This window comes from Empidonax traillii, unplaced genomic scaffold, assembly GCF_003031625.1.
Source record: "Empidonax traillii isolate 1590-97213 ecotype Southwest subspecies unplaced genomic scaffold, ASM303162v1 scaffold958:size599741, whole genome shotgun sequence".
NCBI lineage: Eukaryota > Metazoa > Chordata > Aves > Passeriformes > Tyrannidae > Empidonax > Empidonax traillii.
In genome coordinates, this window is record NW_020956151.1 from 245,234 (window position 1) to 255,788 (window position 10,555).

Consider the following 10,555-nt stretch of genomic DNA (forward strand, 5'->3'; position numbering starts at 1 on the left):
AGCCCGCTCCTTTGCCGTGTCCCCTGGTCTCGCCCCGGGTCCCCAGACCCAGCCCAGTCCTTCCCCGTGTCCCTCGGTCTCTCCCCGTGCCCCTGAGTCCCTCCCTCCCCGAGCCCCGGGTTCCCAGAGCCAGCCCGGTTCCCCTTCCCGCATCCCGGGTCGCCAAACCCATCCCCACGCCCCTGGCTCCTTTTGGGGGCCTTCGCTCCCCTCTTCCCCCCAAAAATCCCTCTGGGCCCCTCACAGCCACGTCCACGCGTGGGGCTCAGCCCCGCGGTCCCTTTTTTTTTTACGGGGAGTATATCGGGGTAGAAAGGATGCTGTCGCCGCCGCAACGGTACGGGAGGATGAGGAGCGGGTGGCTGTTGCCATAGCAACGGGGCAGAGTAGGATGATGCGGGGCTGTTGCCATGGGGAGGGGAGAAGAGCACATTGCCGTGGCAACCGCAGGCTCGGCGGAGGCTCGTCCTCCCCATCGCCACGGCAACTGGAGGGGATGGGGAGCGGGCGGCTGGGCTGTCTCCGTGGCAACAGAGGGGAGGCAAACGGGGAGGCGGTTGCCATGGCACCTCCTGGGTGCCGCTTTCCCCGGCAACACACATCCCTCGCCATGGCAACAGCGAGAGGGAGGCTGCGGGCCGGGGAGGATGGGGGGTGGGGGGGGATGCGGGCAGCCAGCCCCCCTCGGCAGGGAAGGGATTATCGCTGCCTCGGGAAACTGTCCTAAAAATTTGCCAGCCCAGGCGTGAAGGCGGCATCGAGCCCATGACACCCCCCGGGCTGGCACTGATGTGGTGGGCAAGGAGAGGTGGTTTGGGGGGTACAGCAAGGAGCAGAGTGTGAGCAGGGCAGCATTTGACAAAAAAATAACTAATTCAGCCTGGAAATGCCGAACTGTGGTGATTACAGCTGACACTCACAAACTGCAGTGCTGAACAAGCAAGGAGGAAAGCCCTGTGTGTTTATTTTGTTCACTTCACAGCGCTGTCAGTCTCCTTTCCTCATCTTGACTGTGGTGATACGAGAGGAGGCACGTGCTCCAGTAACCAGGGGATTTTCAGGTAGATGTGTACTTATGTATGCAGCTCTAAGCAGAAGAACTCAGAGGTACATGCAAAACTGGAGCTGTTCCTTATTTCATTCCAGACCAACTACATTTCCCACTGGTAACAGTCTCAGCTCAGACCATGCATTTGCTCATCACTTGCGAGAAAGACAATTAATGTTCCAAACCTCTGATGTGCCTTCAGCACGAAAACAAAAAGCCCAACTTACTAAAAATCCTTCTCGGGAGGGTCACCTTGAGATGAAAAAAGATGCCAGGCTGCAAGTGTGAGTGTACACACAACAAAAATAACCGTTCGAGGGGCTGCTACGTCTGGGCTTTGTTTCCTGCGCATGGGCGAGGTGTCAGATTTAGGTCACCCTGCTCCCTGGTTAAGCTGTGGGTCACGAGAGCACCTTCCAATGCAGCTCTGAACGGCTGTGACACGGTGTGATGCAACACACAGAGTGAGAAATGTTGCTGGAACCAAAGGGGACGGGTGTTTAAGGGGCTTCTGTGTGGAATCATTGCTGTTTAAGGCTGGTTTCCCCCCGGGGTGATCGAGTCTCCAGCAGCAGCTCCTCTCTCCTGACTCCTCAGCAGTAACAGGATCCCATGTCCCTCCTGCATTTAGAGTAAGACTTTTGCTGCCAGGACAAAGGAAACCCAAATGCACTGAGTTTGGGGGCAGCGTGGAGGATACACATATATATAATTTCATCCACTTGGCAGATCTGGGATAGGGAGTTCTCCAATGCCCCTGGAAGCGAGGGGATTGCATTCCCCCCTCCCTATAGGGTTACTACCAGCCACAGCCCCCTGACCTGTGGGGCAGCGATCACCCCACACTGCCTGCCCTGAGCCCCATTAGGGGGGTTTATAGTTACACCAAAGCCTCCTCTGAGCCCAGTCTGGGCTCTCTCTGCCCCTCCTTGCCAATAAAACCACTTAAAAGGAGGAAAAATAATCCAGGTGATTCATTTCCCTGGCCCCACCACCACGAACACTTCTTCAATTGCTGGGAGAAAACCAGGACAAAGAGCTCAGTCTTGGTTCAGCCGAGCCCTGGGGCAAAATATATGAACTCCCATTCATGCCCAGGATACCCCAAAACACAGGGGCCGGGTCAGCCCCCCCACAAGGAGCCTCGTGATGTGATGCACGGAAACCCACAGCATGGAAAAAGCCAACCCAGGCTGTTGCAAACTTATTTATTTATGAAGTGTGAGGTAATGAAGAAAGTGCTAAATCCGACCACAGTGTTAACTCTAAAAGTTCTCAGCAGGTCAGTGGGGGCCCGAGGGTGCTGTCCTGCAGGACCACCCCTGCCAGCACCCCTGGGAGGGGACAGGGGACTCTGCCACCCACGTACCCCACCACAGGTTGGGCAGCAGGAGGGCACAGGCAGGGGGGAGCCTCGAAGGTAGAGCAGCCCCACACACACAACCTGCACCCTGCAAAGCCCAAAAGCTTCGCCGGGGATTTTAAGTGGCTGCTGGTGAGGGGGTACTCACAAGGGTGGGAAAAGGGGTCACAAGGATACTCACAAACGAGGGGAAAGGGATAAAATCCCCTGTTATTGCAAATGGGTGGTTTGGAGAGCTGCAAGGGGGTAAATGGCCTCCGCGAGGACTCAGCTCGAGGGTCCAGCAGGAGCCAGCCCCTTCCTGATCTCCCTAAAGTGCAGCAGGACTGAGCCATTCCCCTCAGCAGGAAAACCCCCCTCCCCCTTAAAAAAAAAGTTTTTATATATATATAAAAAAAGCAAACTCTTTACCAATACTTCTCAAAAAGTGGTACAAAAATACAGTATAAAAACACAGCCTCCAGTATAAGACTCGCAGTTACAGCAGCAGTTTCTAGAACATAAAATCCAAGACGAGCTACTGCGTGAAGTGATCAGCAAGTGAGGTACGGTCCAGCCGAGCAAGGGGTGCTGCTCACCCCGGTGAGAGACACGTCCTGCCCTCACCATCTCCATGGGATCCATCCAGAGCCGAGGCCCGTGCTGGGCTCTGTGTCTGCCTGCTTCCAAGAGCTGAGGCAGACCGTGGTTGCTCGGGATTTTTAGGGCGAGGTGGACGCCCAGGGGCAGCTCCCAGAGATGCTGTTGGTGGAAAACGGCAGAGAAGGATGCAGGGGCTGCTGGGGAGGGGGAATAGAGTTGAGCTCTTGAATCAGAAAAGTCACTTGACAAAGCTTCACAGCAGGGACAGGGGAAATCTTGCAACACTTGGTGCTGAGAAACCAGCCCCAGGCAGGTTGATGCCACGGGAGGGTCTCCACTGTGGCCCCATTCCCTCATCCGGGAGCAGCTCCACGGCCACCCCACGTGCAGCAACCGCCACGTGCTCCAGCCCCCCGGGGCCAACAGTTCAACAAACAACCAAAAAACTAAATAATAATAAAAAAAAAAAATGTGCAAATTGAGAGGGAGCCAGGGGGGGTTGTGGGGACCGGGGCGGGGGGTACCCTGGGCGCTAGTGCCCCTTGAGGTGAGCAATCCGTTTGAGCAGCTGGGTCTGGCGCTGCTGCAGCTGCCGCTTCTCGGCTGCCATCCGCCTCTCGGCACTGATGAGCGACTGCAGGTACTCGGAGGACTTGCTCAGGATCACCACCTTGGGCGTCTTGGGGCAGCTGGCGAGCCCGGGCACCTGGTCCCGCAGGGCCAGGAACCGCGAGCGCAGGTCGTTGCGCCGCTTGCGCTCCAGGTAGTTGTGGTTTTTCCTCTTGGCCACGTCCTCGCTGTCAGAGCCGGGGCTGCTGCTGAGCTTCGGCAAGCCGGGCTCAGGTGGTGTGACGGCAGGGACGGGCTCCGGGGCGCTGGGTGGCTCGTCCTCCTCCCGGTCCTGGTCCTGCTGGGGTGACTCCGGTGGGGGACAGGAGTCCGGCGGCGAGCGGGCGGCGTAGTTGTGCTGTTGCTGGTGGACGGAGATGTGGAAGCGCTTCATGCAGGGATCCAGGGGGTCTGCGCGCAGGGTGATGGTCACCGGCTTCCTCAGGCCGAGCGATTGTCTCTTATCCACCGTCACCACATCGATCTCCTCTCCTTCTGCTCAAAACAGACGTGGCAAAGAAAGAACAAATCCCCGTCAGCTGGGAAGTCCCAGTCGACCCTTTCTGGGAGTCCCCAGAGCCCTCCCTGGACAATCTCCCTGCTGCTGTCCCAAAGTTTGCACTGCGAAGCCACTCCGCGACCTCCAGAAGGGACTGTGTGATTTAAGTGCTCTTCCAACACCATCGGATGGAGAGGAGCAGAATTCCCTCCACATTCATGGGCCCGGTCCCCCAAAACGGGACGGGGGTTTGTTTCTGCCTCACTTCAGCACCAGGAGCAACATGTGTTCACATTAAAGGATCACCAGGCAAGAAAGAGCCCTCCTGCTTGGGAGGGACTGGAGGAGCAAGATGCTGGGACAGCCTAGCTCTAAAGTTCATCCCGCCGGGTGCTTTCACGGCCCATTGGAATTGTAAATGAGGGACGTGGGGGCAGAGCTGCCCTTTGTTCCCCTCGGCTGCAGCTTCCCACCTCGGTGACTTGTTACTTTTCACAAGTGATAAAGCCCATTCAACCCCGGCTTCCCGGGGACAGAGGGGACAATCCCCCACTGTGCAGGGGGGGAGGGAGAGGTGAAGGGGTCCCTCCAACAGACCCTGAACCTCGAAGGCATCCGAAGCCCGAGAACAGAAAGAACTAAATAAAGCATAAATGACCCCAAAGCACCCTGCCTGTTGTCACTGCAGCTTGTCCTACGCTGGCAAAGCCCAGTGGCAGGAAGGTGGCCCTGGGGACAGTGAGGTGACCGGGCTGCAGACACACTTGTGGCCACTCTCACTTCAGAGATGCGCCTCCAACTTTTTTCCTAGGCTTCGGGGGAAAACACAGCCACTCACTAAAGGTCCCCCAAAACAACCAAATCCCCACCAGTGGGCAGAGGCCTGGTCCTCCAGGGCACATTCCTGCTTTTCCGTAGCCCCCCAGGCTTTGGGGGCTCTGTCCAGCAAGCCCAAACCACTCTGCTACTGGAGAGACTGGGGTGGGGGTCTACTCGCTGCCCCCAGACAGGCCGAAGGCCACACTCATCGGTGTCACAACCCGCCCGTTCTCAGCCACGTGGACACACACGGAGCCCCCCCCGCTCATTAATAAAGTCGGGCCACGGGGCCCCGCCCCCCGGAGCCGTCCATTGGCTGCCCGGCGGGGCAGACCGGCCGTCCGGCCCTCCCATTGGCCGCCGCTGCTGTCCATCACCGCGGCCGCTCTCATTGTTTGCAATCTGTTGCTTTTTGTTCGGCGCCCACGTGGCGCGGCCGGACCCCACGGGGACCCCCGCGGCACCGGGACCCCGCCGGGACCCCCGCGGGCCCCCGCTCGGCCCCACATATTTGGGTTAAGCCTCTTAACGCCCGCGACCTGCTTACAGTGCCCGGGCTCCCTAATGGCATTAAGCGCCCTTCCCGCGCCGTGACTCACCGGCGCAGGTGGCGGCCACCGGCAGATTTATTAACGGGGTCACGGCACCGAGTCAGCCCGGCTTCCCTGGGAGCGAGGGAAACAGCACACGGCCCCCGCCGCGGCTGCGGGACGACGTGTGTGTGTGTGTGTGTGTGGGAGGGGGGTGAATGGGTTGGAGAGCCCCCGGGGGATGTTTGTAAATAAGGATTGAAAAATTGGTGCGAGACGGGGGAGATGCGGGGGGAGGGTGGAGAGAGCCACCTCGCCCTTGGCCGGTGGGTTTCGGAGGCATCCGCTTCGCAGGGCGCCCCCCCCCCCCGTGTGAACACCCCCACACACAACCCACGCGGGACAGGCAGACGTGCCCCGGGGCTGGGCTGGGACACGCCACGGCTGATGGGGCTGTTTCTGCCCGTCCCACTGAGCCACCGCCTCGGGGGACACGCCGCTGCTCCCAAACCTGTTGCCCCCAGGGGATAATTTGCCTTCTGTCCCGAGGGAAGCCCGTCCCGGGTGGGCCGTGGGAGCGTAGGAGGAATCAGCCGAAGTTACAAGCGGGCAGCTGCGATGCTCAAAAACCAAAAACTTTCCACGGCGAGCTGCAAACTTGTCCTTCAGCCTGCCCGCGAGGCTCCCGGGACGAGGGAGAAGGGCCACCAGAGCCCCAAGCAACAACTGGGGGGAGCCCCACGCACCCTCCCGAGAGGGGCAGGGGATTCCCGAGCAGAACTCCCATGGGAAGGGGAGAAGCCGAGCCCGCTTTGTTCGTGGGGCCAGGACCGGGGCTCGCTTGGAGCCTCAACAAAGGCGCAGCCCGGCTGGGAGGCTCCCGGCACACACGTGTGCGGACACGCGTGTCCTCCACGCCGGGCTCCAGCAAGGCTGGAGGGTGGCTGGGCCGGGGCAGCCCGCACCCCGGCGGCGGAGCGGCTCCATCCCTTACCGGAATCGCTTTGGCCCTCGGATCCCGAGGATGCGGGGATCTTGCTCTCGGCCAGTGGGCAAAGGAAGACGGCAGCGGGGTCCACGCACTCGCTCATGGAGCTGCTGAACCCAAAATCCTGCGCGAAGGAGGGTTTGAGCGGGGTGGCTCTCTGCGTGCCCGTGGAAAGTTTCTCTGTCATCGCCTTCTCCAGCCTCTCCCGGGCTGAAAATCCGCTCCACATGCAATCCTTGAGGATGAAAGCGCTCAGGTTCCCGAAGATCTGCCCCGTCCCTATGAGATACTCCGGCTCTTCCCCGGCCAGGCAGTACCGGGAGAGCCATCCCGAGCGCTCCTCCGCCCCCGAGCAGCACCCCTTCTCCCCGGGGGTACCCAGCGGGGACAGAGGGGGCGTGGGGACCAGCTCGAACTTCTTCCAGATGTCCTCGCTGGGAGCCGTGGAGCGGTGAAAATCCTCCTGGGCATCGTGGTCGTAGAAGTAATGCTGGTACGAGTCAAACTCCATCTCGGCATGGGGAAGGGGGAGGCAGAGAGAAAATCAAGGGGGGGAGCCCCGCTCAGGAAAGGGGCAGCCCCAGGGATGAGGGGGAGCCCCCACCCCGGCGCCAGCCCCCGAGCCGGGACCGCGGGCGCATTGTTCCCCCCGTTCTTATAGCCCGGCCGCGGAGCCCGGCCCCGCCCCCGCCAATCGCCGGGATTGCATCTCATGGAGGGAGGGACCCTGCCCTGGTCCCCGCCCCGCCGGGAGGGGACACGGTGGGAGCGATCCCGCGGTCCCCCCACGGAGTCCACGGTAACGGGGATCTGAATCAGCAGCCACTCCGTGCGCTGCGCTGGGGGTCCCTCTCTGTCCTGCCAGGGTTTGGGGAGGCTTCCCCCGCAAGGAGGGGCACGCAGCGATGTCACCAGCCTGGGCACATTCGGCTGAGCATGATGGCAAAGCAAACTGGAGCATCACAGAATTGTGGAATCACAGAGTGATTTGGGTTGGGAGGGACTTTAAAGACCACCTCATTCCACCCCCTGCCATGGGCAGGGACACTTTTCACTAGCCCAGGTTGCTCCAAGCCCCGTCCAACCTGGCCCTGGACACTTCCAGGGATGGGGCAGCCACAGCTTCTCTGGGCAAACCTGTGCCAGGGCCTCCCCGACCCTCACAGAGGGTCCCAACATCCAATATAAGATGGTGGGATCCGATGCAGGATGCTGCATCTCTCCACTGCCAAGGTCCTTCTAGGAGGGGCAACGAATGTTGTGAGGACACAGAGAAACTTTCACCTCGTGCACAAACAGCTGTGGCATCATTACACACACATACACATGCCAGTACAAAGTCCACCTGGAACGAGCAGATTCCCACCACAGTCTGTGTGAACTCATTCAGCCTCAGCACCCTCCTTTTGCCACCCAGTGTGGATGGGCCACAGGATCTGCCCCGTCCAGCGACCGTGGGATCTGAGGGGGGTGCTGGGCGCTGGTCCCTGGGATGCAGCATCGGCCGTGCTGGGAGGAAATTGTCCCAGTCCAGCCACCAGTCCAGCCCAGCACAGCCCAGTTCAGCCCAGTCCTGCACGGCCCTTCATGGACCAGCACGGCCCAGTGCAGTCAGTCCAGGATAGCCCAGCATAGACTAGCACTGCCCAGTACAGGCCAGTGCAGCCCAGAGCAGCGTAGCCCTGCATGGATCAGCGCGGAAAAACCCAGCCCAGCTCTGCCCAGTGCCGTCCATCACAGCTCCTCCCGGTCCCCTCGATCCCCCCGGTCCCCCCGGTCCCCCCGGTCCCCCCCCGGTCCCCCCCGGTCCCCTCCGGTCCCCCCCCGGTCCCCCCCGGTCCCGGGCTCCGTCCGCCGCCACCGGCGGGCGCGTGGCGCCACCTGCTGGGCCCGCGAACCACCGCGCGTGGGACGGCGAGGACGGGGGCGAGACGGGGACACCCCACTGGGCACCCCGACTCGCGTGGAGGAGAGCACGGGTGGGCGGGCGCTGCTCCGTGCCTCAGTTTCCCCATTGCCGGGGCGGGCACGGGGGAGGCAGAGGAGCAGATCCGGGAGCAGGATCTGGCCCTTCCAGAGCAGCCCTGAGCATCCCAATCTTGCCCGCGTGCCCGGGGGGCTGTGGGATCCAGGCATCCCCTTGGAGCCAGGGCTGTGCTCCTGTCTCAGCGTTGGCCCCAGTTCCCAGCCCTGTCCCATGCCAGGATCCTCCCACCCCAGAGCTGCTCCCAGTCCTTTCCCCTCCCCGGGAAAGCCTTGGTGGGTGATGCCCTCTCTTCCTCTGTAGGGAACAAATCACTCTGCACTGAGGGCAGAGGCTGAGCTGCCACAGAGGCTCTTCCCATCCCAGCACCTGCAGGGACAAGTGGCCATGGCTGGGGACACGGCTGGCACTGCCCCAAACCGCCTGTTCCATCCAACACCCAACACATCCTCGGGCACAGGAGCAAAGCCTCCTACAGCCTATAGCTCTCAGCCACGTCTCCTTCCCCCTCCCTGCTGGCCTCCGGGATGTCTCCGGCTTTTCCCAGGGTGAGGCAGGCGCTTATCCCGGCTTCAAGGGGCTCCGGATGCTTTGAAGGTGCGGAAGCACCGCTGGAGAGGGCTGGAGGGGCCAGGCAGCCCTTTCATCCCAGCCTCTCCAGGCACTGGGCAAACAGGACCCGAGAGCCTCTCGCTGCGGCGCCGGCTGCGCAAACAGGGTGGGTGGGTGGGTGGGTGGGTGAGAGCCCTGGGGGCTGCAGCACTGCAGGTGACAGGGATGGAGGGGCCACCCACGGGACAGGATAACTCTGGCCATGCCCCGCAGTGGCAGGGCACTGGCACAGCTCCACAGCCGGCACCGAGCACGTGTCCCCGGCGCTGGCACAGCCCCACGGGAGCTGCCGTGGCCCAGCCGGCGGCTGGCACTGCTCCAGCACATGATGAAAGGCAGTGCCCCGGGGGCCCCGTGCCCTTTGGATCCCCACTGACAGCAGGGCTGGACTTTGAGACCCCAAAGCGCTTCCCCACGGTGGGCAACCACCCTGAGCCTGACCCAGGGGCATCCTGAGCTGGGCTCTGCCTCTGGCTGTCCCCATCCTGCTGCAGCAGCAGATCCCCAGGGACAGCAGAGGCTGTGAGCCATGTGCCAGCACATCCTGGCCCTGTCTCATCCCTCTCAGCCTTGTGACAGGCTCCCCAGGGTCCCACGCAGGACAGGGGTGGGTAGCACAGGGCAGCTGCCACGTGCTGCCGTGCAATGTGTCCCCTTTGTCCCCCTGAAGCTGCTGGGCAGCAGCCACGGGGGCTGGCTGGGCGCTTGTGAAATGCCAACCCCAGCCCTTTCGGGGTATAGGAGCACCATGAAATTCTTCCCAGCCAGGGAAGTGCAGAGAAGGGAGAGGAAAACGCACCACTGGCTCCAGTCTTGCTGTCTCCTCACCCCTCCAGACCCATTTTGCCCCTGTCACACCCTGCCTGATGCCAGGAGGTGCCCTGAGCCCCAGAGAAGCTCTGTGACATTGGGGCAGTGCTCTGCCGGTGCTGGGGAGCCACACTGAGGCTGGTCTGTGTCACCCCAGCAGCTGGGTGACCATCTCACTGCCATTTGCCCCCGAGCCCGTCCTCCCCGTCCTGGCTGGCCCAGCCTGGCAGGGCTGTCTGGTTTCGGGTGCTCTCACACTTGCTCAGATCCTGCTCTGGGCCGTGCCGGATGCATGACAGCAGGAGGTGTGGGTGGCAGGGGATGGCATCATGCACTGGAGCAAGCAGCCCCCATCCCTATTCCTGTCCCCGAGGCCAGTATTTGGGGCTCAGCCCCTGAAGAGTCCCCAGTGGTGTCCTCAGCTGAGGGATGTGGCACATTGTCACCATCAGAGGGTATTTGAGTTTGGGTCATGCCTGCCAGACCATCACACTGACAGAGGTGACCTTGTGAGGGGCCCAGCCCCAGCCACCTGTGGGTTCCTGGGGACCCCAAACCTGGTGGGAGCTGCTGCACTGGCACCCCTGCAGGGATCAGCCCTCGTCAGTCCCTTTACTGCTGTGAGGATCCCCCCAGAGCATCTGCTTGGGAGGAAGATCTCAAATCCCCCACAGGAAATTGTGCAATACCAGATTTGGGGGAGAAAATCCT

The 10,555-nt window shown here is 61.7% G+C and overlaps 2 protein-coding genes across 2 annotated transcripts in view; one reads left to right on the forward strand and one right to left on the reverse strand.

Annotated features, from left to right (window-relative positions):
- Nucleotides 1-2,240: 2,240 nt before the first annotated feature.
- On the reverse strand, nt 2,241-7,059 carry MYCL (MYCL proto-oncogene, bHLH transcription factor). Its single transcript, XM_027903421.1, has 2 exons — nt 6,445-7,059; nt 2,241-4,097 (listed from the first exon to the last, which is right to left on the reverse strand). The coding sequence occupies exons 1-2, from the start codon at nt 6,947-6,949 to the stop codon at nt 3,526-3,528; spliced, it is 1,077 nt and encodes a 358-aa protein (XP_027759222.1). The 5' UTR covers nt 6,950-7,059; the 3' UTR covers nt 2,241-3,525.
- A 2,896-nt stretch (nt 7,060-9,955) lies between these two features.
- CAP1 (cyclase associated actin cytoskeleton regulatory protein 1) overlaps nt 9,956-10,555 on the forward strand; it is a 28,868-nt gene continuing 28,268 nt past the window's right edge. The window contains exon 1 of the mRNA XM_027903431.1: nt 9,956-9,960. The gene's annotated coding sequence lies outside the window, so the exon portion shown is untranslated. The remainder of the gene's footprint in view (nt 9,961-10,555) is intronic.